The sequence below is a fragment of the Nilaparvata lugens genome, chromosome 1 (genome assembly GCF_014356525.2).
Source record: "Nilaparvata lugens isolate BPH chromosome 1, ASM1435652v1, whole genome shotgun sequence".
NCBI lineage: Eukaryota > Metazoa > Arthropoda > Insecta > Hemiptera > Delphacidae > Nilaparvata > Nilaparvata lugens.
In genome coordinates, this window is record NC_052504.1 from 18,855,565 (window position 1) to 18,883,482 (window position 27,918).

At 33.1% G+C, this 27,918-nt stretch overlaps 2 protein-coding genes across 3 annotated transcripts; one reads left to right on the forward strand and one right to left on the reverse strand.

Moving 5' to 3' along the window:
* Nucleotides 1-2,024: 2,024 nt before the first annotated feature.
* LOC111051517 (ubiquinol-cytochrome-c reductase complex assembly factor 1) lies at nt 2,025-15,298 on the reverse strand. Its single transcript, XM_039432626.1, has 6 exons — nt 15,094-15,298; nt 7,158-7,397; nt 6,078-6,150; nt 5,087-5,253; nt 3,910-4,104; nt 2,025-2,945 (listed from the first exon to the last, which is right to left on the reverse strand). The coding sequence occupies exons 1-6, from the start codon at nt 15,151-15,153 to the stop codon at nt 2,838-2,840; spliced, it is 843 nt and encodes a 280-aa protein (XP_039288560.1). The 5' UTR covers nt 15,154-15,298; the 3' UTR covers nt 2,025-2,837.
* Nucleotides 15,299-17,963: 2,665 nt separating this feature from the next.
* Nucleotides 17,964-26,745, forward strand: LOC111057753 (MORN repeat-containing protein 3). 2 transcript variants are annotated; one of them, XM_039432643.1, is made up of 5 exons: nt 17,964-18,367; nt 19,428-19,576; nt 23,825-23,984; nt 24,253-24,443; nt 26,054-26,745. In XM_039432643.1, exons 1-5 carry the CDS (start codon nt 18,226-18,228, stop codon nt 26,132-26,134), a joined length of 723 nt encoding a protein of 240 aa, XP_039288577.1. In that variant the 5' UTR covers nt 17,964-18,225; the 3' UTR covers nt 26,135-26,745. The 2 variants fall into 2 exon arrangements, with proteins under 2 accessions (XP_039288577.1, XP_039288572.1); XM_039432638.1 differs by having other exon boundaries at nt 26,510-26,743.
* Nucleotides 26,746-27,918: the final 1,173 nt, after the last annotated feature.

Below are 27,918 nucleotides of genomic sequence, written 5' to 3' on the forward strand. Positions count from 1 at the left end.
ACGTTAATACAGAGAAATGTTTTTTATTTAGGTACCGTATTTATTTTTAGGGAAGTTGCTATTAGCAGGACTTCCTATATACCGGTAGGAGGTCCTGCTATTAGTCTAGAGGCAGCAATTTATCGTTAAACTTATAGAAGAAAATACAGAAAACGTGATTTTAAATGTTACAAAAGATTAAAAGAGGTAAAATAAAACATTAGTTGTAAAATTAAAGATTGTACTTTCATAAACTACAGTAGTCCTACTGCAAGATGGTTTATTCATCAATTCACGTTATATTATTAGCACCTGATTAACATCAGTTTGATCAGAGATTCCGGGATGACTTATGAATCATGTGAGGTTACCCATCATGGAGCTTACTTTTCTCTGTAATCTCTTTTTGTAATTCACTTTTCATGGGTCTCTCTGTACATTTATCATTTATATCTAGGTTCTATATTTCAATTACTAAATTTTTACTATTACTATATTTTAATAAGTTCTCAAAAACCTCAGAAAATTAGGACGCTTTGAAATTTCAAAGCTGCTTCAACTAACATTCAAATTCTCGGCTGAATCTGTGTGACTAATTTGAAATTTTTGTCCAAGTCGTTCATAAAAAGCTGTGAAACCACCACATCCATCCATCAACTCACTCAAGTTTGTCTATCGGAATTCAGCTTCATTACCGGTATTCGTTCTTGAAGAAAGCTGGAAGTACGCATTGAAAATGCAAAATTACACTAGAAAAAGTTAGTTTTGGAAATTTAAACAACTTATACCCTAGTCTCCAGCTTTCTATTGATCACTTTTGACCAGGCTTATCAAAACCACAAAATGATTATTTCGTGTGCAATTCTGGGGAAAATTGAGAAATGAGATGCTAAAAAGATTTGAAAGAGGTGTTATAATGAATGAAGAGAAGTCTCGAAAGGAAGTGCACCCAGTTTCCAAGTATAATAAAAGGAAAACAAACAGCGGCAGCCTATTATAAATGTTTTTGCTAAAGTGAATTATACCAAGCTATTTGAGGTTTTAAATTGCAATAATTAGTGGAAAATAACCGAGCTTTTCTATGAAATTATCAAATTCCATAATAAAGATAAATATATCTAATATGGAGTACACGGGCTTTGCTTAGTAAATTTGATTCATCAGTATCCATGGCGCACCAAATGAAATTACCGTAATCAACAAGGATACTGAGAGTTTACTTGATTGATACCGGTATCTCTGGACTATTGACCACACAAACTGTTCAGATTACAAAATACTCCTTGATATCATCAATATCAATACATAATTGTCAATATCAATATATATATACATAATACAATACCTTGATATCAATACAATATCTCTTCCAAGCAATTTAAATTCTTATTGGAATAATGAAATAGCAATGGAATGGAAAAAATTAGATTCAATATAAAATTCCTTTCAAGTTATTCAAATTATAATTATAATTAAAAACTCGAAGTAAAAGTATCACACTTATGAAATTATTATGTATTTTATAATCTCCAGACAATAAGTAAGACACTGTTCTTCCAAGTGCGATACAATACACGATGTGATATAGGCCTATGAGCAACAGGGTAAGTAGCCTATTCAGAATTCGTAACTGAGTACTTGCTTGAATCACATTAAACCAATTGCACTAGAAAGGATTATTATCTGTCAAGATTAGGCTGCCTATCGTTTGGGATGTCGCATCGCGTATTGTACAGCATTGAAAACCTCGCCTAATGGGCGAAATATTTTCACTTATAAGTTGCATATCACACATTTATTTGTTCCCAATGGAAATTAGAAACTCCCATTTCATTACTTTATGATTTTTACAAGCTTGCTTCTCCGCATTTTTCGCTTCAATCCAAAGTGTATGGGAACAAATCAAATTTGTCTTGAACAGTCATATTCTTTTGATGGATTATCTTGATAAAGATGGATAATTTCAATCCCTACTTGTAGAAAACAAATTATCACATTTAAAATTATATCTTGATGAGGTGTCAACAATAACCACTTCAATAATGTCAATAGTAGATTGTTTCTTTATTTCCAGCAGAAAGAAATCCAGCAGGCAATAAAAATCATTTTCTACAAAAAATGGTCAAAATGTTTGATTTTATTTTAAACTGAAACATAAAATGTTGATCTATTAAACCTCTGTAGTTCGTGTTCATTCTACTTTTCAATTCATGAAGAATAATCAAAATATCAAGAAAACTTGACGTTGTTGAAATGGCTGAGACATAATCTCAGACCACAACGTCTCAAATGTAATACAACAATTTGAACGAACATTTTTGAAGAATGTTTTAATACTTTTTAAGAATCAATTATGGGCATTTGTTTTTTAATATGCAGAGCTTATTACAATAATTCTGATCTCCTTGTATAGGCTATCTAATAAGTATTTAAATTTGAAGAGAAGGAAAATAGAGGAAAAATATTCATAATTATTGTGGGAGTGATTAATCAATTACTGTACTTTGATATTAATTTGTTCAATTAAATTGATATTATCTACATTGGATTTAATTGACCGATTGCAGGATAACATAATTTTGAAATAGTGTAGCTGGAATTACACAACATTTTATAACTGAGCAGTTACATACAAGTATTTACCACGTCTAATTATTCTAAATACTTTTCTAACTACTCGTATTTGGAGGGTTAGCATTCAACTTTTGAAAAAATGCATAAATCGTAGATTCAATTTTATTATAAAAGCGTTAATTTACAGATCAACAAGCTATAATGCACTAAAGGATATTGAGATGAATTTCTACATGTATATACAACCATGACCTATTTTGATTATCACATATAATCTTCTAAGCTTAATTTCTTATACTTTTAAGCGACGATATTTTGTCTATTGGTTCGAATAGATATTTGTGATCAGCTTCAAAAATCTCTTCTCTTGTTAATGTATCCAGGATTTTAACCTGAAAAATAAATAACAAGAATAGTTATTCAGATGTAATATTGACAAACTATCATCTATATCATGATTTTTTTAAAATGTCATCATGTAATCAATTTCAATGTTTTCCTGCTCATTAATTAATGTATAGGGTTGGTAAAGAAGTTTTCAAAAGCGAGGTATTCAGAGACATTGTCAACTTATATTAACTCATATTATAGTATCATATATATAACTCATATTGTAAATTACTATCAACTTTAAAGTAGGTCTATTCTTTTCGTAAGTTTGTCGACTAGTGTACAAAATTTTCAAGTATTATCACTTGAGCATTAATTAATACAGTATTATATCGTATGAATAATAATTCATGTCGCCATTAATGAGTTCACGACCTTCAAAGTAAATTTTCAAATCCAAAAAATGTTTTTGTACCCAGTTTTGACGACATAACGTGTCCTTCCAAAATATAGTGAAGACCAGAAAATTTTGATCATACCGAAGTTCAAAACCGGGACCCCTGACCCAAGTTATCAATCCAGAGATGTTGTTTATTTACATTTTGACAAAAATGACAAGTAATTGGCGTTTGAAATTAAATCGAAAACGTTCAAATAGAATATAATTAGATGGAGGCTGATTGAATATAAATAAATAAGAACCTCCTGCAACTTTTCCAACACAAGATACAAAATGGAAGCTTGATTACGTATTTTTCTTTTCATAATACCGTTCATCACAAATACTATTTTCAGGTTTGGAGGTAATGAATGTCATTCATGAGTTTTGGAGATCCAAATCATCATGAACATTTATCGTTGAAGTAGGCTTTTGCGTTGGAGTAGGCTAAACACAATTTGTTTCAATTTATAATGATGCAGTCAATACACAAACCAAGAAATCATGAAAATCGATTATTTTTACAATAACACAATAATTATAATTTTGTGAACATACAAAGCCATATCAAAGGAGTTGAAACTCACCTCTCTCCTCACATATCTGACCAGATCCTCAACAAGTTCTGGCTCGTTGCAATCTCTTGAGAGGAACCTCCTCCATAATGCAGCTGCTAATACTATGTCATCACCAAGGAGACCTTCGTCATAACCAAGCAGAGCCGCTTGAAATTCCTCAGACAGATATTTCATATGTTCACGAGCAGTGCTGGTGTTTTCATCCTGTTCAATTTTAAACAAAGAAAACATAATATTAGATGATGTACTGATAACTTTCAGAGCAACAACAAACAATACCTTGAGAACCGATTTTGTTCATTCAATTTTTAGTTATAGTCAATTTACTAGAGAAATTATTTGTTCTGACACCATATGAATAATTAAAGTAGCCTAAACTTTCATGGTTTTTTTTTGTTGTTGTTGGGAAGTCCCTTGGGGAAGGTTCAATATTGAATTAAAACTACTTTCACAGTCTGATAATTTATTAAAACATTTTAAAAAATTAGTTTCGCTTGTTTAACCATTTATCTCTAGTAAAGTAACGAAAGAGCAGATCGTATAGCAGAGTATACAAGTGAATATACACTTGTATAGTGTGAATAAAGCCATATGACTGGCCTTTAGTTAGACTCCTATCAAGGTTAAGCTCTGTCACGACTGAAACAAGACACGCCCACTCTAGAAGAAGAATTAAAATTAAAAGGCAATTATGAATTATAAGTCACCGTTGAACAAACAGATAGTGTGAATATGGTAGATATGTGTATGGTGATAGTGTGATAGATATGTGGTGATAGTAGATATGTCTATGGTGATAGTGTGTATATAGTGTGAATAAAGCCATATGACTGGCCTTTAGAAGACTCATATCAAGGTTAAGCTCTGTCACGACTAACAAGACACGCCCACTCTAGACGAAGCATTCAAATTAAAAGGCAATTATGAATTATAAGTCACCGTTGAACAAACAGATAGTGATATTTGTAATAACTTACAAAACCAATTAGAAATGGAGAGTGAGAGTCCTAACTAACTTGGTTAGTTACCAATAATTCCACTATTCTGCAGTTGCCATTCAGACTCCAGTTGCTATCCAACAACCAGAACACGCCAGCTCGCTAAGATAAGTCCTATTAGTACGAGTTAGAAGTTTAAATAATAAGCTTACTGGAATGGTTGAAAAAATTGAAAGAAGTCAACATACCCCAAGCAATCCTGCCTTTTCTCGAATGTCTTCCCAAAGCGCTTCAATGACACAGTTCCTGAGATATCTGCCTTCTTCCTCTTCAGACATCAAACGCACGATGATCATCCACATATGGAGTTCCATAACAACAAACCACGAGTGGAAGGTGTCTGGCATGTTGTATTCTGTTGAAATTTAAATGTTACAAATAAATCAACATCTAGAAATCATCATTGTGCAGGGAGAGTCATAAGGTAGGTAAGCGCTGATGGAGATCAGCAATATGATAATAAAATTTAAGCCTAGTATCAAGGTAAGAGTACGATTTATTGAATTCATTTACTTATTCTCTAAAAAGTAACATAGTCTAGAGCACAATCAAATATCGGATATTGTATAGTAATTATTCGATAATTATTTATTTATTTATTTAATCATTCAGAATTACACAACTTACAGAAAAGTACCACAGGCTTATAAGCCCAAAACGGTTCCAATTCTAATTTATACAACAGTCCAAATAATGTAGCTAGGTTATGTGTCACGTAACATTCATCAATTAAACACTCAATTTATAATTCAAAACACAAAAAAATCATTTTCAAATTAGAAAAAAATACTTCTAAATTAAATTAAATCAATCACAATTAATTAGAAAATAATAATAAGCAGTTATCATCAATTATCAAGGATAATTATTCAATTATTAGGATAATTATCCTCATAGCACACATTCAAAGAATGAATAATACGGAAAATACAGAAAAATACTTGAAAATAATAACATAAAATAAATACAGGAAAAAATACAGAAAATAAAGTGCAGATAGAATATATTTTAAAGAATTGGTTTTAGATTGATATTTCCTCAAATTATAATATTATAATAAAAAACGTATTTTAGTAATAGAATTGATCAATAAAAATTATTTACTCTTACGAAAACAAGCGATCAATTTTGATAAAATGGACTTTGAAAATATGTAAATAATCCTGAACGTATACTTACTGGTGAAAAATGATTTATAATCAATATTGTCTGCAATTTGTTCATAAATATTGTAGCCTTTTCTCTTCAAACTCTGAAAAAAAAGATTTAATAATTTGTTGAAAATTTCATTATTTAGAGGAAATCTGTTAAGTAGACAGTTTATTCACTTCAAACAGCATATTCCTATATACACTATATTCCTAGGTTACACTAAGATAAAGACGCTTCGAATAAGAATTTTCTATTTTTCCCAATTTTCAATCTTATATTCCTCACAAGTTTGGAGAATATTTTTGCAATAATATTGCAGAATTGCACTGTAATGTAATCAATTACTATTGAGTACTACCATGCATTAATGAAATCCAAATTGATTGTACTATTAAACACATACAGTATAATAATTGAATATGAATAATTGATACAGTATAATATATGTATATGAATTGTGCTTGGCTTTCAACAACATTTTGTTTAGAGACCTTGAATCAGAGTAAGATTGTGAAGTTGAAGAGAGAGCAAGATGCATGAATCTCGTTCTACTCTCAACCTATGAAAATAGTATCAAATTGTTCAAAAATAAATGACAAATTAATGACGATTTTAGAAAATTATGCTTTTATTTTGCAATTCTAACAGCTCTGGTATAAGGTTATAGGTACAATCACAGAATTACAAAATTATAGGATCACAATTGTAAATTATACAATCACAGAATTATAGGAGTTTTCTCTGGTACAATGTATTGCCTACACAAGGAACTCAAGGAATTCAACACGTGCAAGGAGTTTAGAAATAAATTAAAAAAGATTTAGTGGAGACATGCATGGACAAAACACATGAATTCAGAGCTATGAGCGAAAATTGGAAAGGTCGATTTACATGACTCAAGTCTCTGGACAAAACCAAAAATCTCTTTCTTGGACGGTAATTGGATGAATGGAAATGAACATGAATTTAGGATGAGCAATTAAATATGGCAGTAACAAAAGCCAAACTATGCTTTATTTTGAAAGAGCCGTGAGATATTTCTGCGAGAATGTGATTATGTGTTTATTGATAAAGCTGAACTGATTTTTATAACAAAGCAATACATACCGATTTCTTGAAGTTCAAAATGCCAACTTTTTTCAAAGCTGATTTAAATTTGTAACTGCCCACAATATCTTTCAAAAATGATACAGGCTTTGTGGTGATACTTCGGCATGACTGGACATTTTGCAGTGGCATATGACAATTTGCCGTCCCTCCATGAGATAATATTGAGTTTAGGTCAATTATATTGAACGCTGCATTTTGATGGTGTACCGGTAATGAAGAGCACAGCAAAGGTTTAGCCTGCAACAGATCATATTAAGATTATATTTTCCAAAAATTACAATTTATTACAGAAGTCTTCAACGCAATATAAATAAAATAGATGTTAGCAGATACTATTCTTGGAGTAATTTTGTTTCTATTATGTGAGTTAGTTTACGAAGAAAAATCGTAAAGATCGAATTACTGCACTCTTTAATAGTCTACGCCCAGACAGAGAGTGGCCAGGCGTTCCAAGTTCCATCTATGAATTTCTGAGAGAACACAAGCGCCGGTCAAATACACGCGTTCTAGTTCAAGGATTTCTCAATTAAAGGGGAACAAGATAGTAAAGTAAGGATAGTAAGGTACAGAGAGGTAGTATCTTTGATCAGGTTGTCGGATTCTTGGAGAGTCATTCTATACTTCACAAAAAGAAGTTTGGTTTCCGTAAGAGCCGATCAACTAAATCTGCAATTTTTGAGATGGTAACTGAAGTGTTACAAGCTCTGGATAGATCTCAGAGTGCTCTTGGTCTCTTCTGCGATTTGACATGGTTGACCATGAGCTTTTGGTAAAAAAGTTAGAGTTTTATGGGTTTAATGGCAAATCTGCGAATTTCTTCAGGTCATATCTATCAGATAGATTTCAGGCGGTTAGACTTAGGGAAGGAAATAATGGCTTTGGGGTGACATCTGAGTGGAAGAGAACCTTGTGTGGTGTCCCTCAGGGTTCAATTCTGGGTTCAGTTCTTTTTAATATTTTTATTAATGACCTGCCAGACAACATTGACTCTGATCTGATTCTGTACGCGGATGACACTACAGTGCTCATAAAAGGCAAGTATGATATTGAAGTTCAAGAGAGGGGGGTCCGGGTACTTACTTAATCAATTGAGTTACTGGTTCAGCTGTAACTATCTCGAATTGAATTGGACAAAAATATTTTTTTTTAATTTGCTACAGTTGAAGGTATTGGAAACTTTGTGAAGACATTATATTCTGATGCGGGAGAGGAATGTCACTCTTCGGATTTGGTCCGGTTTCTTGGAGTGGAGCTGCAGAGTGCAGAGAAATAAATGTTAAGTGGGATGGCCATTTGAAAGCACTTGATGTAAAGCTATCTCGATCCCTGTTTGCCTTAAAAACAATTGCAAGAGTGGCAACTTCCAAGGCATCACTGGTCATTTTTTGTCACAATTCGCTACAGTATTATGTTTTGGGAATGGAGTGAAACAAATGTATAGAGAGCTTTTCGCAAGCAAAAGAAGGCTATCAGGTTGATTGAAGGAGTTGATTCTAGAGTGTCGTGTAGGTCAATTTTTAAACGAATAGAACTCCTTACTGTACCAGCTCTGTATTTTTCTGAGATCGCCTCCTTTGTTTTCAAAAACAGACATAGTCCAGTCAAGGAAGGTTATAGAGGGAAAAGTTGGGAAGACAATTTTTGACCCCGCAGTTCTGTTTAGGGTAGTAAGGAGGTAAAAATATCAAAAGTCCCCACCTCTACCCCCTGTGCTAAGGAGATGAGGGTGGTTTGAAGGTACATTTTTTTGGTTTCTCGCATAAAACTCAAAAACTATGCATCCTAAGGACTTGACTGTCATATAACAAATTAAAGCTTACATAATTTCCTACAATATTCATCCCAAAACTTTTCTATATCTCCTCTAGTTTTCGAGATATCCGCTCTTGAAGGTGTGACATTTTTGAAAAAACACATTTACCTCCAATTTTTTACTTTCCTTGCCCTACTACCATAGCTAAGGAAAGTATTGCTTTCCAAAAAAAAATAAGGTACCCCAATTTCAAGTTTTCTATACGTTTCAAGGTCCCCTGAGTCCAAAAACATGATTTTTGGGTGTTGGTCTTTGTGTGTGTATGTGTGTATGTCTGTGAACACGATAACTCCATTTCTAATTAACCGATTGACTTGAAATTTTAAACTTAAGGTCCTTATACCATGAGGACCCGACAAAAAGAAATTCAATAAAATTCAATTCAAGATGGCGGAAAAAATTACGGATAATTACTAAAAAAAACCATGTTTTTCACGATTTTCTTCAAATTTTTACCATGGATAGCTATTTATAAGCCCTATCAACTGACATGAGTCTCATTTCTGAGAAAATTGCAGGAGCTCCGTAATATTCTTGAGAAAAATGGCGGATAGTTACTAAAAAACCATGTTTTTCACGATTTTCTCAAAAATGACTTGACCGATTTATTTCAAATTCATACCCTCTATACTTATTTATCAGCTCTATCAACTGGCATGAATCTTTTTCCTGGGAAACTAATGGGGGGTCCACCCCATCCTTGAGAATTTGGACTTTGTAAACTCCTCGTGCATGAGGTAGGTAAGTAGAGCAGTTTATAAAAAGAACACATAGTCGAGATATTCCATATTTGACGACTTTCAAAAAATCATCGAATTTCACAATTTACACAAAGGAAAAAGTACTCTGAAAACAATTATATATACACATATACAGTAGTCTGGACGTAGTTTCAAATATGTTGCCGCCAATCGTCATTGTGCTATTACCCTAAATTATTCTCGTTCAAGAATGAGGCTTACAATTCAATGAGCAAGGAAAGTTGTGTGAGTGTACCACACCAAATTTTTTCTATTTTTGCTCTTATAACTTTTTAAAAATCGATGAGAAAAATCCATGCTAATTATGAGCTTTTAGAGCATTAAATTATCTTCAATCTGATGTATAATTTCACACTTTTACGAATTTCCCTACTCCTTTTGCAGCAGCTTTAGTGTTGAGTGTGAGATCTCCATTTTTTCAACAATAGACCAATTGACAAAGGAATTTGGAGGTAATGTTTTAAACAAAATTTTGCACTCTGCAGCTTTGTTGAGACTAGTTAGGAAGAGAACATATCAAAAGTCCCCATTCCCAATACATGTGCTAAGGGGATGAGGGTGGCTTAAAAGTTGCATTTTTCAGCGTTTTGCTTCCACGCTCATATCTTAAGAACAATGCGTTCAACCGACATAACTATTCAAAAATGAAGCTTGATAAATTCTCTACACTTTTTGTTTAGTGGAATTTTGTGATATTTCCAACAGTTCCCGAGATATTCGCTCTTGAAGGTGTGTAATTGTTAAAATAACAGGTTTTTATCCAATGTTTTGCTCTTTCAGGGCTTATAACTCTTCAACAATGCATCATAAATTGTAGAGCATTGAATTATCTTTGTTGGTTTGTAGAGCATTGAATTATCTTTGAAATTATGTATTATTACACAATTCAAAGTTTTCCATAAGGAAAACCCTATTCCCTATTCAAAGTAGGGGCTGAAATTTCCATAGTTTTTTAGTTTTATGCGAGAAACAAAAAATTGTACCTTTAAACCACCCTCATCCCCTTATCACAGTGGGTAGGGGTGGGGACTTTTGATATGTTTACCTCCTTACTACCCTAAACAGTACTGCGGGGTCAAAAATTATCTTCCCAACTTTTCCCTCTATATCCTTTTTTGAGCATTCATTGCCTGGACTAACAAAGATTCATGAATAAAAATTTCTATGTAAATTTAGGGAAGGGACAGTTTTGGGCTTTAAGTCTGTTGTTCCTTTCCCAATCATTCATAATTGAGAATGATAGTGTATGTTTCAATGTATAAATAAATAAATAAATAACAGCCTTTCCCATGGGTACAACACTCTGCAATACCCAATAAATAGGCTCACATTACTGGAGGGGGGACCACATTATGTAGGGCTTCAAGTTTACAATTCTCTACCAGGTTCTTTGGAAAATATAAATAATTATCGAGGATTTATAGCAGCCTTAAAAGATACACTGATTGAAGCTTGTCCATATTCAATAAGAGAATGCAACAACTTATTTCCTAATTAATTTTCCACTGTCAACAAGTCAACAATAATTCAATAAAACCAAGTTAATGAGACTACTATATTCTGCTCTTTATCATGATTAGGTCAATTAGTATCATACCGACTCAGATAACATTATTTTTTATTAGCTACTAATCTGTGACTGGTTGAGATTCTCCTCACCTTAAATATTTCAGTTTCGAGCCCTTTATTAGTTGAAGATAATATATATCTTTCAGAAATACTAGTCGGGGGTCATCTCAGTCGGGGGTTACAGCGGGAATGAGATTACTCATTATAGATTTAAATTTGAAGAAAATGCTCTATCCGGGCGTTTTGCTGGATAAATGTGAAAATTGTAAATCTAGCAACACGCCCTGGTCTCCGCGGCTTTGTTGGGCTTGTCTTGGGCCATGACAAGATACGCGCAACTTGCGTGGATGGAGTGATTTCAGTATTAAGATTTTTTTTGAAATTGCTGTGACCTCAGGGCTGGGAAAACTAGATGTAGTTTAATATTATTTAATTGACGTGTTATACACTTTTAGAGCTATGCTCATATATACAGTTTCACATGACAAAATAATAATAATATCTGTAGATTCAGTATCAAATCTCTCTATCTCTCTCTAAATAAATCAATTAATAAATCTCTCTTTCGTAATAATAAAATTGAAGTTTATTATTATACTGGCGTACTTGCATTCTTTGTTCAAAAACTCCTGCCCGCTAGAGTTGTGACCGTCGGTAGTTTGTGCTGTCAGTTAGACTTAGTGATGAGGTATTATAAAATATATGGAACGCCCGACCGCTCTCTGTCTCACGTCCCCTCAAGGTGCGAACAGAACAAGTAAGCCGTGATGAAGATTTCGGTTTCGATCGATACCAATAATCATATGTTTACGATAAAAACATTCGAATGTCATTCTGGTGAGCGGAAATCGAGACGTAAACGTACTGTTCATAATAATGTTTTTGTTACATGAAGATCGATCGCAACATACACTGAAGGCTAATTATCGACCTGACCGGTCTGTTCATATCCTGAGACTGTATTTAGCTAGGTACATTGAAATTAATGTGGCTTATTTATATAAGATTTTTGTTTGTCTTCCAACTTGCTTTTTTCAAGTTTTATCAACGCTATATTTGCATATGAATAAATAAATAAATAAATATATGAATGCTTTTTACTACTGGTATTGTGAGATAAATTGTTGTGACCGAAGAAAGCGCTTGAGATTGAGTTGGCCTGTTGATAGGAATAGGTTGTTTGCATCTCTGTTTGTCTTCCTCATCAAGCAGAGTAGAAGTAGAAGCTACCTCTTTCTTAGTATCATAACAGGGGAAGAGTCTCATAGTGATGCCCATTTAGCCACAAACTTGCCGTCAGAGTTGCATGACATATATAATCAGTATACATTGAATTGAAATGTGTCATACTTGGAAGTGTATCCTGTTCCCAATTCACATATACATGTAGATGCTGTGTACATATTGACTATTTGGAGTTGGATTCTCTTTGAAACTCACATAACACTCCTAAGTTTACAAGTTTATACACTTATACTTCACCAAGACCAGCGGAGCCAGAGAGGTTGAGTCAAAAAATAATAAGAATTAACATTTCTTGAAGCTAGTCATGACTATAAACTCGAGTTATCAAGATGGCATGGTTACTGTGTCTTCGAAGAACTCATGTAACCCATAGAAAGGGTTTTCTTTAAGCCAACACTTTAACTTAGCCTTGAATGCCTGGTTAGTCAAGGCTGTTCACTGTCTAGGCACATTGTTGAATATCTTTAGAGCCACAGTAGGAAACGTGTCTCTTGTCCTACTCAGTCGGCAATAAGGCATGTCAATCATGCAACCATTCAGAGTGCTATGACTATGTAAGTCTCTTCTCAAGTTGCACTTGAGAAATTTACCTTGACATGCTGGGCACTTGAATATATATCATAACTAAATATAGTCATATTACAGTAGACTTGAAGAGCGGTGTGCAGTGTTGAAGGTAGCTACTGGAGGTAATGATGCGGACAGCTCTTTTCTGCATTATGAAAACTTTTTGACAGTCAGATGCAAGACCCCAAAGCTGCAGCCCATAGCCCAGGACACTTTGGAAAAGGGCATAGTAGACAACAATCAGGTAGGGTCTGCTCACCAGCTGTGTCAGCTTCCGTAGTAGATAGGTCACTCTTGCCAGCCTCTTACACCCATACACAGTCCCTCAATGTGACAATTCCATTTAAGCTTAGGATCGATGATAAATCCAAAGAGGGACACACTCTGATGATCAGGGCTATGTTGTGCCAATGAACAAAGCAGCCTCTGAGTCTTGCCAAGATTCAATTGGAGCTTATTTGTTTCCAGCCACATCCTAGCTTCTCCAAACACAACTTCTGCCACCAGTAGAGCCTCAGTTGGATTCTGATCAGAAGAGATTGTAGTGGTATCATCTGCAAATTTTAGAGCCCTCCCTTCTAGGTTGAAGTAATTTATGGCTATCAAAAACAGCATGGGACCCAAAACAGAGCCTTGTGAAACACCATGTCTGATGGGCGATACCTGTAACTTTGCTCCTCCCAGAGAAATGATCTGCCATCTGTTTTCAAGATAAGATTTTTGTTTGCAGTCTGGAGAGCAGCACCTCTAACCAAGTGCTCCATTACCAAGAACAATCGCATGTGACCCACAGTCAAAGTGGTGCTGTTTGAACAGGTTCCGGACATCAACTGGAAGATGCGCCCTGTCTCTTGCCTTGTGGGGCTTTACATCTGACCCATACTGTGAATGTGGCGAGATACAGACAATGGAGCACTTTGTTTCAAACTGCCCTCTGTTCCCATGTGAGGGAGGATTGCAGGAGGTAAATGCGGCAAGTGATATGGGGCTTTAATGGATTGAAGGAGTATTGCAGAGAATTGACATTTGAGGCAAACCCATAGAAGCCATTCCAAAATATGCAGTAATACTGTCCTATAACATACTGTCCTTCAATGTACATCTTTAATGTAATTTTTGTTTTGTGTTTTTTTAAATTATGACAAGTCACTTCTGACGCTTCCACATGCTGGCCCATAAAGCATAAACTTATATTAGGTCACACAAGATCAGAGACACAGTTAGTGGTAGGTAATAATGAACACTGCTCAGTGTTGTGTGAGTAAAAACTGATGACAGTATAGCCGGGAATAGACAAAAAACTAATATGATGTTTGCCTATGTGACATGTAATAATGTGTCCCAGTCACGTTCATCTTGAAAACTAGTTATTAGATTAGAAAACTCTGGTTGAATAAAAAACTAGTTCTCTGGCAGCAAGATTTTGTCTATAAAAAACCAGGCAGACGATTTGTTTGGTACGGTAAGTGTCACCATGGAATAGTATATGAAGGATGATAAAAAAAAAATCAACCGGATATATTAGGCTACTGCTTGATACCAGAGCGCTAGAAATGGATTAAAAACAAAAACCATCTATGTATGAGTAATTTCAATTATAAATAAATGTAGGCTACGCAAATTCAGATTATTAATATATATATATTACTAAATTTGTAATCATTAGAGATAATTTCTGGAAGTGTTATATAACTTTAACAAAAATTTATTTTTAGCAACATGCATTGATAAATATGATGAAATAGCAATTTCCTTGCAACAAGCTATTAAACGCAAGAATTCTTAATAAAAATGTAAAAAGCATTCAAATAAATGTTCTGTACGTTTAATTATTATATATTGAATTTCAGCATTTAAACAAAATAGTAATAGGTTTTGGAATTGAAAGCAAAACCTTGAATTTGGTAACGGTAGCCTCGGTCTTTAGCTAGATTCGTTTTAAAAGTGAAAGTGAATCTATTAGATGATAATTACTTACATTCAATAAAATCCTACAGTTTGTTCTGTAAAAAGATAATTGTAAAACGTTACATGCCATCACTTAATAAATAATAAATTCTTTTTCAATTTATCAACTCAAAATCAAACATTTAACCTCAACTAACTCAAGACTCAAGACAAAAACACAGCTAAAAACAAAGCATGAAAGATGAAGCAGAGAAACATCTGATTATAATAATATCTATTATAGCCTTATAATCCAAATTATATCATTCTTTTTAATATTATTCATTTCATTTAAATAAAATAATAAAATAAATAATTTATCAATTTAAGAGAAATAACAAATTTTGCTCCCAAAAATGCTTTTGATTGCACTCTGTTTGGAGTAAAAACCATTTTGAAAAAATGAAATTGCTCGAATATGAGAGCAGCCGTATTTCGATATTATTGTTCAAAAATGGTGCTGTACACTTATAACGAGGTGAAATTTCGAACATTGACAACGCTGTTTCAATTCTAGTACCATTGAAAATGATATCATTATTTATTACATTAAGATATTACAATTTCAGTACAAATTTATTAGAGTTGTAAATCTCATCTTTGATATAGAAACCTATAGGATCTCAAATCCAGAGCGCTGAAGATAAAGTTTTTATTTTTTATTTTTGATACTTGCGTATTAGGCTGGCCACTAACGGTAGGACATGCATGATAAACATGCAAGATTGTTGTCATACATTGTTGCGACATCACAACAATGGGCTTTGAGCAAACTTTTTTGAGATTAGATTTTTGTTGGTTTTTTCTTTGCTGCTCTATTTAAGCTTGACTTTTTTGTACAATTATAATTTGTATGTTATCAGTGAGTCATTCATTTTATATGAGGAGCCTCTTGCCAATTTCAAAACATGAGCATGCATTATGAACATGTTTATCATGCATGTCCTACCGTTAGTGGCCAGCGGCCATCCTACAATGCTCATTAAAGGATCTTGTATACACACGGTAGTAGGTGCCCAATTAAAAAGTAAAGAACTCCTAGTTTCAACAAACGTTTTAAAAACTGTAGGCCTATTGACATTTCTATTTATTTGTTTTTGGTTTTTAAGTTTTTTTGTGTGTAAATAAAAATTTTCCGACTCATTCATTCTTTTGTTCCCTCATTTAGTACGAGGTCTATTCACAAAGTATCAAACGTTTCCATCTGGGCCACTAGGCACGCCCAAATCAAATACTTTTCAAGTTTTCACTATTCAGTGGCTTTCCAGCTTTATCTGGAGCAAGTTGTGTTGCGCATTGTTGAAGCATTCAAGTACAACAATGTGGTTTACTGCAATTGAAAATCTGGCGAGTTGTGAGCTCAGATCAGTATTACGGTTTTTGATAGCCAAAAATTGAGATGTATCATCAATTGTGCAAAGTTTATGGAAACGACCTTATAAATGAAAGTTTGTTCCAAGGATGGTGTAGTAAACAGTTCAAAAATGACTGTGTTCATGATGAGGAGAAGAGTGGATTATCAAGTTTTGTGACAGATAAACTGTATACACTGCAAGGCCGTACCCAGGGGTTGGAACCCCTCCCCCACCGAAATTTTCCAAAAAATAAAAATTTACATTTACATAGGAACTAAATTTCACAAGTAGGCTATTATTTAATTATTTTCAGAGGTAAATAAAGAAGAGTTCAAAGTTCAAAACAATTTCTAGTAAAAAGTACATTACGTACCGTACACAATTTTGTGGTGCATTAAACGATGGTAAGTCTATTTGTATTGTCTATCTTTTTATTTTCCTATTCACCACAGACCACATAACAGGGAAAATTATATTAAAGTTATCTTTCATATACATAGTTTATTTAAGGCTGTTCTGTACACTTTTTCTTAAATTGGATAATCTTGTTCAATATAATTGTTAATATGTATCTTTAAAAAATGTATCTTTCCAAACTAAAACATTTTATTCCCCACATCGTTCATATAAATAAAAAAGTAACATTTTTTTGTAATAGCTTGTTTATTGTGGCATACATCGTGGAAAACGCATATTAGAACAAAGCCAATGATATACAACTGAATTAATGTATTTAAAAAAAAAACTCCAATGGAAATTTCAAAACCGTTTATGATCTGGAAAGAAAACGGAGTTTAGCACTTTCTACAACCCATAACTCGCTTATTATACCACATGGAAATTCCAGTTTTTCTCCCTCTTATAATGATCTTAACAATTACATTAAGAAAGACTGTCCAATAAAAAAATGTGTACGGAACAGCCTTAATGCCATGAGCACCTTTTTGAGCAAGCCACAGAGAACAACAAACGGCTTTGTATGGAAATTGTCCAAGCGGCAAGCCCATCAAAGCTTCTTTTTGTCAATAAAAACATAATGGTCTGGAAAAGAGTTATTTGACAATTTTTAAAAGATTTTAATGGGCCCTCCGGACCCCGCCTAGTATCACAACCCCACCCCCGAATTTTTTTTCTGGGTACGGCCATGGTATACAACAATGGTTGCTTATATCAGAAAATTCGGGAAAATCACCGCTTTACAATCATTCTAGACCTTACTCCAAGTGACTTTCACTTGTTGCCGAAAATGAAGGCTTGCTTAGCAGGTAAGTGCTTTGGTGACAAGTAGTTGCAGTTGTGTGACACCGGGTGGCTGAAGTCACAGGCGGCGGAATTCCAGGGCAAGGTAATCCAAAGCTCGTTTACCGCTACCTATTATACTGCTTCAATTTGTTCGACTATGTAGAGAAATTGTATTTTTTATGCTCTTTTGAATGTATATATTACAATTATTGTCATATTTAATCTTTTTATTTTATTTCAAAGCGTTTGTTAATTTATGAATAGCCCTCTTTTTTTCTTTTTTTTGAGTGACTGTCATAGTGTCATGACAACCTATAAACAGTTAGAAATTAAACGGTTTTAATTATTATTAGCAATTCTGGAGGTTACTTTAGCATTACTTTTTGGATAGCAATCATGTTTGAATCCTAACTTTGATAATATAATGTAGAAATCGAATTCACAGTCTAGAATTTAATGATCTCCAAATAGCATTGGAAAGCTTTATAATATTTATATGAAAGTAACTGCATTTTATTATTCATTCAAGCTAGACTAGACTTTGTATACAATAACCTACGCCAAAAATGCCTTTCCTAAAACCGCAGAAGATTCCACGATCAAAAATTTTAGAGGATATGACAAAAAAGAGTGGCTTTAGACAAACGGTGTTTTCTCCAATTAGCAAAACAGAGTATATTGGAGAGTGGAATAAAGACCTCCATTCAGGTATTATAGTTTCTCCAAAGTACGGTAGCCTACTCTCAGAAATCAATTTCATGTGTCATATTGTTATCTGACATAACAATACCTAATTGAATTGTTTATTACTGAGAAAATAAGATGTGAAAATAAGAACGTAGTAATAAATTAAACTATAATAAAGTAACTATAGGTGGGCCTACTCATTTTTAGATTGTATTCACAATTTCATATAATATTATATAAAGCATCAAATGAAATAAATTGATGCTTTCAAGGTTCACGGTATTATTGAAATAAATTTGAATTAAAAAATTTAAGTTCAATTCTTTTTAAAAAACACGGTTTTTAGGGTCTATTTTTTTTTAATTTATTCAATAAGAAACTCATTCACATATAGACGTGAGGCATCATATTATATACCGTACAGTAAAATGTATCAACTTCAGAATTGAAGAGGTCGATTCCAAACGGGCCTAAGTCCATTTTTGTAGAAATTGAGATATCAGCTGATTATTGAACCTTATACAGTCATAGACCTTCATTCCTAGTATACTAACTACTCCAAACTATCCTTATTCACTACAAAATCACGTTTTTTTCCAAAGTGTATCTAAGTCCATTGCTGTTCCTTTCCATTCCAATCTTAGTCCTTTGCACATGAGCAGAGCATCTTTTTCTGTCTGTCTGTCTACAGATTGAAGCCTGTAGTACAAGAAAATTTATTCAAAAAAATTGACAAGATATATTCAACTCAGCAAATACAGCACTTGAAGAAACTTATCATATTAGTGACATGAAGAAGGTCCAAGTCCAAGTTTCTTTCCAAAATGTCACCAAGTCCATGGACTTAATGACATTTTGGAAAAAAAAGCGAGGAAATTAACCTATTACACAGGAATTACTTCAAAATATGCAAAATTATTGTATGGAATTCAAAATACACACTTTATACATTGGATTATAAACATTTTCCAACATTTAAGTGATGACTATCAAAAAATCGATTTCCTGAGAAAAACACTTTTGTGACTTGGTCCCGTTTGGAATAGAGCTCTTCAATTGCTGATTACAATTTTTTCAACAGGAAAAGGCATTGAGAAACGCAATAACTACATCTATGAAGGCGATTGGGAGAATGGCATGAAACATGGATATGGAGTTCTTTCTCATGAAAATGAGAATGGAGTTAGAGCATTGATTTTTGAGGGAGAGTGGAGATACGATAAAAAGGAAGTAAGCTATTCTATATGAGAATTAAGTAAGAAAATAGAATAGAATTAGCTTTTTTTAGTACCTACTAGAATAATGTCTATTAAACATAGATGCATTATTTGAAGCAGAAAACAACAGTAGATACGGTAGTATATACAGGGTGATTCTTAATTATGGTAGAATAATTTAATACGTGATAGTAGAGGTAAAAATAAGAAAAAAAGTTTTTATAAATATATATATCCATAAACGCTTCATTAGCGAGCTATACAGAGTGAAAGATTTCGCCCGGAATTTAGTTCCTCTGGTGAAATACACCGATACTGAACTGTTTGGGGACTAGTTTTTGATAAACTTATGCTGGATTAATATGGAAAAATATCTGAACAATTGAATAAAACTAGTCTGGAAGCTGAAGTGTGGATAGTTTTTGAGAAAAAAGTTGATATATGCAAAAAATCCAAGTAGAAAAACACAGACTTCTACGTTTGATGCCCAATAACTTTCTTTAATGACCAGTAAAAAAAATATTTTCTTCAATAAAAATTGTAGAGAATTTAATTCTGAAAAGAATTATGTAAATTGTGTAAACTAAATTTGAATAAAATGTATTCTTATGTAGTACATTACACCACGAAAATTTGCTGTTTTATGAGGAGAGAACAAATAACTCATAGGTTGTAGCTGATTGCAAATAAAATATTCGGTTTTCTATGAAAAGTTTATTTTTATATGAAAGTAAAATATCTAAATGACATTAAAGTTCTACCAAAAGACTAAAGATGATGTTCAAAGTGACCTCCGTTGTTCTGAATGCATAAATGTTCAGACGTCTTCTCATCGATTGTCGGATCCGTTCAAATATTCCAGGAGTCTGCTTTATAATTTCTATTCCGTTCGAAATCCTTGATCGGAGTTCTTCAATGGTATAAATCGGAGTATTGTATACTAAGGTTTTCAAGTGTCCCCAAAGATAAAAATCCAAAGGATTTAAGTCTGGTGACCTAGCTGGTCATGGTACTGGCCCACCTCGGCCAGTACCATGATTTCCATTGATTTGGAAAGCTGTGATTGGAGTGTTCACAAACAGCAACACTGAAGCTTGCTGAAGTAGGGACGTTCCGATACTTTCGATACTTACTGGTATCGATACTTTGCTTTCGATACCGGTGGTATCGGTATCGGTATCGAATGATTCGATACTTTACTGGTATCGATACGCAAGTTGGAGTATCGAAACGGTATCGAATGGCGAAATGGGTAAAAAAGTAGTTCACTTCAATTAATTACATAATCATAAATAAATTGTTATATCAATCTTAGAAGATTATAAGGATTAATATAGATGAAAATTATAGTACTGAATTATAGCCCAGTGTAGCAGTTACCAGACATTATGACATCACTAATAACAAACAGTACATAACTGACTCAAGCTCAGTCAATATTGGTTCAAAAATTATCAATTTGATCTACTATTAAGACCACATTTATAATTCTTGAACAAATATTCCTACAATTTGAAATCAAATTGATAATTTTTGAACCAATATTGACCGAGCTTGAGTCATTTACACATCTTTAGGGACGTTCCAGTTCCGATACCACCATTCTTTCAATACTTGGTATCGAAAGGAGGGTATCGTTATTAGTAAAGTATCGAAAGAAACGTATTGATACCCTTATTGACCAAGCTGGAGTCATTTTCCCATCTTGCCAGAGGGTCTTCTTTGTTTCGACAGACTATTGAGACTATACTTGATAGATTGCAGTTTTGCAGTTAGTAGATAAGTATTTTAGTTGGTAATTCCGATACTTAATGCTCACTCGATGCTTGTGGTATCGGTATCGATACTTTTCTTTCGATACTCGTGGTATCGATACTTTTCTTTCGACACTTTACTAATATCGATACTCTCCTTTCGATACCGACTCGATACCAAGTATCGAATGAATGGCGGTATCGGAACGTCCCTATGCTGAAGCTCCATCATGCATGATTCTCACAAAAGCAAAGTGAAATGGTTACAAATAAATGGTTAATAGATTAAACAAAAAACACAGCGCGGTTACAATAGGCCTAACTTACAGTTTGTTGTTTTGTTCAACAATGAGCTACAATATTTCTGAAAATAATTTTCAGCTGAAAATTTATTTTAAATATTTTCTTATTTAAAACAAAATGAATCAGCTGTTCTTTAAATCCATGTTTTATTTGCAATCAGCTACAACCTATGAGTAATTAGTTCTCTCCTCATAAAACAGCCAGTACCATGACCAGCTAGGTCACCAGACTTAAATCCTTTGGATTTTTATCTTTGGGGACACTTGAAAACCTTAGTATACAATACTCCGATTTATACCATTGAAGAACTCCGATCAAGGATTTCGAACGGAATAGAAATTATAAAGCAGACTCCTGGAATATTTGAACGGATCCGACAATCGATGAGAAGACGTCTGAACATATGCATTCAGAACAACGGAGGTCACTTTGAACATCATCTTTAGTCTTTTGGTATAAATTTAACGTCATTTAGATATTTTACTTTTATATAAAAATAAACTTTTCATAAAAAACCGAATATTTTATTTGCAATCAGCTACAACCTATGAGTTATTAGTTCTCTCCTCATAAAACAGCAAATTTTCGTGGTGTAATGTACTACATAAGAATACATTTTATTCAAATTTAGTTCACACAATTTACATAATTCTTTTCAGAATTAAATTCTCTACAATTTTTATTGAAAAAAATTATTTTTTTACTGGTCATTAAAGAAAGTTATTGGGCATCAAACGTAGAAGTCTGTGTTTTTCTACTTGGATTTTTTGCATATATCAACTTTTTCTCAAAAACTATCCACACTACAGCTTCCAGACGTTTTATTCAATTCTTCAGATATTTTTCCATATTAATCCAGCATAAGTTTATCAAAAACTAGTCCCCAAACAATTCAGTATCGGTGTATTTCACCAGAGGAATTGAATTCCGGCGAAATCTTTCACTCTGTATAGCTCGCTAATGAAGCGTTTATGGGTGTATGTTTATAAGAACTTTTTTTCTTATCTTTACCTCTACTATCACGTATTAAATTATTTTACCATTATTAAGAATCACCCTGTATAAGGTATCAAAAGAAATAAAAATCTTATTACCCTTTTTTTAAAAAATGATTATGTCGTAAGTAAACAATTTAACAAAAAAAGGTACCGGATTTTTATTTATCTCTTGATATTTACGAGTAGCCCTAACAAAAAATGTAGTATAAGGTATAGATAGCCTAATAAGGTTTATTGTATAAACCTGTCAGCATTGATTGGAAGGAAAACACAAAATATAATTAATTTAGGAATGCTAACTGAAAAGTTCAAAGTAGAACCAATTATGTTACAACAATAATTATTGACACTTTATCTGGTATAAATTGGAAAGAATAATTTTGTAAAATGTTTTGATTAGATAACTACACTATTTTAGTTACTATAATAATATCATTCCTTATACTCTATTATATTAGGTGCTGTACAGTACTCATTGTTGCTATGGTAGTGACGCGCGTTTTGTAATGTTTTATGGGTTTTTTAACCCATGGTAAAATAGGCGAAAATTTACATATTTTCCATTTTAGTTTTAATTCTATTTTTTTTAACAAATTCGTTGCACATATATTATAATACCTCTTTTAGTATTTACTTGGAGTGCAGTTTGTGATTCACCAAAAATTTGAATGATAGACAAAATTATTATTATTGTTTTTATTGCATTCTCATGAAAAACATTATTTTTGGCATAAAATCTGCATAAATTAAAAAGTAAGATAATTTTCAATGAGAATTGGATTTTTCTTTTGTGAGGCCTATACATAGGCTAAATGATTGTTCTTTTAGATAAAATCATAATATTGTCCTTATTAACTTTACGAAACTCAAGAACCTGGACTGTTAAAATTTATGCTTTTGTTGATATAAACATGAAAGGTTGGACAACATTGCCATTAGCAGATCAAATTGAGTGTCAATGTCAACCTTAGAAAATCAAAACAGCTTCATACAATAGAATTTAATGAGCATTATCCTTCCTTTCAGAGAGACGAAGGGACATTCTTCACATAAAACGTCCTCGATAAAAATTATTATTTATTTCTATCAAGAACATCATTGTTTTTTATTAGTTCAGATTTATCAATTATGAAATATTTCAGTTTCGATGCAGTACCGTATACAAAGCAAATATAATCTTATTATTTATATTGTTGTTCTTCTAAGGGCCAAGGAACTCTAATTCTACCAGATAATGAGGTTTACATGGGCAATTTTAAAGGTGGCATGAGACATGGTTTTGGACAGATCTGGTTTACCAATGGTGACTTCTATATTGGTGACTGGGCTCACGACAAACGCAATGGAAAGGGACTCCATTTGTACGGTAATAAACCAATGCTAATGCTAAATAGAAAATATAACTGCATGTACCTGTACGGTAGATTATATACTATTATATTATTTCAACATTTTGAAGAGTAGGTACGGTAGGCTACCTATAATAATAATACCCTACAGCTAACATCTATAGGCTAGAATATAAAATATTGCTCATACAATAATTAATACATGTTAATAACTATGGTTCAAAATATTGTTGTACAAATTGTATATTGATTGTGGATGATTTAAATGTTATGTATGATCTGCAGGAAATGGTGACATATTTGAAGGCAACTGGTTGAACGACAAGAAGCATGACGAAGGAAAGCATTATTTCATGAGAAAAGGTGGCATGACTCTTCAGGGCATGTGGAAAAACGATATGGCAGTGGTGGGCAAGATGGAAATTGGCTCACAAAGGCAGACTGCCATCTATCCTATGGAGTTGCCTATAACCAGGGTAAAACAACCACTATTTTTTCAACAATGTTCTAATTGAAACTCAAATCAATGGAATCATTTATACAATTTAAGAGAACTGAGTGTTTATTAGGAGTGATGAACAGTTTAGCCACATGGATAAAGGTCGTCACTCATCGTGAACAGTAATAAAGCCCAGTTACACACACATTGATTTTTGGACGTACGATTTTTTCCGTCCTTAAAGATTCTACTAGATTGAATGGAACGTGACAAACACTTGATCACATCATATATGTTAGTCAAGTTATGTTCTCTAATAGAATTTATAAGGACGGCAAAAAAATCGTACGCCCAAAAATCAATGTGTGTAAATAGAAAAAGTGAACTTTGTAATTATTATTATTAAGAAAACACTGCTTTATATGTCAACTACACACATTTATAAAAATGGATTTGATAAATAAAATAGGTAGTGTTTTTTCAATTATGGGAAAGTTCCACAACATCAATATGAAGGTAGGTACATACCGTATTATTTTAACAAATTGTATGAACACTTTCTATTATAAAATGTCCTTAGATTGTGTATAACATTCAGTAGGACAAATAAATGGGACAGCATATCATAACATTTTTATCGTAACACCTGGAGACGGCTCTTTGTTTCTTATGCTGTTCCAATAATAGGTACACAAATTTTATCAATATTCAAGCCCATGGTGTATAGATTGTTTTCAATATATTATGCTGATAAAATAAGATGAAGGGAGTTGAACTTCAACTTCTAGTGAATCAAAAATAGCAGATACCTATTGATTATAAATTTTTTCCACAAACTAATAGGCCTACTGCCTACCTACGGTACTTGGATTAAAACCACTCACGTTTTACAGTGGCGACATTTTTCGTGCTGGTGTTGCACATTTTCAGCCAAACTGAAACTTGTTACGAGTTGAATATTTTGAAAATTAGCAACACCAGCACAAAACATGCCACCACTATAAAACGTTAGTGTCATTTTTCACAATTTTTTTTATTATAGCTAATGTTCAACATAAAAATGGCAATAAGGATATAAAAGGATGTACTGAATTGTTATCAATGGCAGTTTTCACACAACACCGATTGTAGGCTGACACTCAGAATATTGTCCTCTGATTGGCTGAGAATAATTAGGCAATCTGAGGCCAATAATTATTATTATTGAGTTTCGACCGATAAACGTCAAGCATAAAAACGGCCAACCTCAGCCCCCACCATTGCAGTGTTCGTTTTATTGAGGTTCTGTGTAGTTTGGAAATCCATAACTTTGCAAAGCACTATGTTGAAACTAACTTTGCAAAGCACTATGTTGAAACTTGCTTCTTATGGCATTTTCTGAAACAGATTGTATGTTTTGCCAACGGGACTACCAATAACTTAAAACTAATTTTAACTTGGTTTGGTACCGTACCGTATAACTGCCAGTATAATAGGCTACCTACATAGCCTATTGTTTTACTTTAGTATATTTTCAGACTTACTTGCGACTTATATGTCGCAAAGCTTGGGGGCCTGCAATAGTAGTTTTTAAAGGAATTTCTAGTTTTGTCATAATATAATTTTTTCAAGTATTTTGTATTGTTTCATTCTACATTTCAATTTTAGAACGAGTACGGTGATAGTGAAAAGATATACGAGGCTGTAGTGAAATGCAAGAAGAAGCGACTGAATCAAAATTATATGTAATGAAGAAGAATGTAAATAATAAAATTGGATTGATTTATCCAATTTCTACTCAGATGGATTGATACATCGTATAAATATATGGCAAAGCGACTTCGTCCATTTCTTGGAAATATAAGAAGATAACACTGATATTGCTATAGTGTTTGTTCTTATTTGTGACGGGAATATTTTTATTGAAGACTTTCAAATTCCTTAAAAAAGTAGCGTAATGCAATCAAAAATGTTGCTGGTTGAATAGATACAACAAAGGAATCAATTATTTTTCTCACAATGATTGCAAGTTCCTGATTCTACACAAAAATTATTTTATTAAGATGAGACTATCATTCTCAATATTATATAGAGCTTTTTCAAGTTGTTTTCTTGCTATTATAGAATTCCCTTTTTGACTTGGAGAAAGTCTACGAAGAAAGTGTGGAAGAAAGTTTTAAAGAGCTTCACAAAAATGTGGAAGATGGAGAGGTGAGAGAAGAGATGGAAACAGTCTCATAGATGAGAAAATGATGAGTGGAATAAAAGAGAATAGCAGGAAAACACATAGAACTAGCTTCAAATGAATAACAAAATGTGAATAATTATGAGAATAAAATTTTTGCGTTCTATCCTAAATACTGTTTGATTTTTAATGGAGGTCTTTCTGTTATTCATGATTGATTATAACTCTTATAATAGTGAGTTGTTATTTGAACTTTCAGCATTCTATTAATAAAGCACCAGTACTATAGTTACTGTATAATAGTATTCTGTGTATATAGTAACTGTAACCACCACCAGAAACAGATTCATTTCAACAAATACTGAAAGTGAACCACACTGTTTTTTTTCACTTCTAAAAAAAATGAGTTTAAGCTTATTAGGTATTCACAGCACTCAATAGACCGGGGAATTGTCAAATCTTAATAATCTAATTGTCAAATATTTATGGTATTGTTGCCGAATTAGCAGGGGGGAGCGACCTCTTGGGGGCATCTCAGATTCTGGGGGACGGTATTGGACCATGTGCCATAAGAACGGTAAGTAAATGAATGAAGGTTCGTAGTTTTCGTTTATATGCCGAAGAACACATTTTCTTATGGGAGTGAGCACACGATCGCAGGCTGCGATTGAGATAACACCACCATAGCAAGCAAGACTATACTTTTGAAAGGAGACACCTTGGAGTAGACCTATGTGCAGCAGAACTGTTTCGAGCCCAGCAAATGAAATCACAAATAGTGGGCAAAATCCAACGTCATTCATAAATCAAACTATAGCACAGAATACAGTATAGAACGTTTCTCTATACAGTAGTTTCTTAAACAGTATAGGCGTCTTCTCTGACTATAGTCAACCGCAAGAAAATAGGACAGATGAGTCCCAATAGCTATCAAGATAATGCTAGCTTTTCTCTATGGTGCACCCGTTGTCAAATAATAAGTGTTGATCAACATTGTCCATAGCTTATTATAAAAGGGGATTAATATTTTTATAATACACCAAACGATTTGGCAACGTCTATGGGTGCGGGGGAGGAGGTACTAACTCAGCAGTTCCGATTTCCATTAGACTATTTTCTTGCGGTTGTATAGTGAAAAATGATTTAGTACTAATATTCTCTAGCGAAGGGTACCACCAAAGCCGGTCTGAGCTGAAGTCGAAGCATTCACTAGACACCTCATTTTTGTTCTCAAGTAATAATATAGAACTCAATTATCTCATCACTTTCAGCTTCTTGAATGTTGATATCAAGTGAGGTTCAAGTGATAGATTGAAAATTATCAGAGCACGCTGGATGCTCAAGCAGC

What these genes read in the sequence shown, in the direction of transcription:
- LOC111051517 (XM_039432626.1), bottom strand. Translation starts at nt 15,153, where the DNA reads ATGGCATGTAACGTTTTACAATTATCTTTTTACAGAACAAACTGTAGG. An exon ending in ACTGTAGGATTTTATTGAAT is followed by an intron (nt 7,398 to 15,093) that starts GTAAGTAATTAT and finishes GATCTGTTGCAG; the next exon opens with GCTAAACCTTTGCTGTGCTC. An exon ending in TTATAAATCATTTTTCACCA is followed by an intron (nt 5,254 to 6,077) that starts GTAAGTATACGT and finishes AAATTTCAACAG; the next exon opens with AATACAACATGCCAGACACC.
- LOC111057753 (XM_039432638.1), top strand. Translation starts at nt 18,226, where the DNA reads ATGCCTTTCCTAAAACCGCAGAAGATTCCACGATCAAAAATTTTAGAG. An exon ending in GGAGATACGATAAAAAGGAA is followed by an intron (nt 19,577 to 23,824) that starts GTAAGCTATTCT and finishes TGTTCTTCTAAG; the next exon opens with GGCCAAGGAACTCTAATTCT. An exon ending in TGGAGTTGCCTATAACCAGG is followed by an intron (nt 24,444 to 26,509) that starts GTAAAACAACCA and finishes TTGCTATTATAG; the next exon opens with AATTCCCTTTTTGACTTGGA.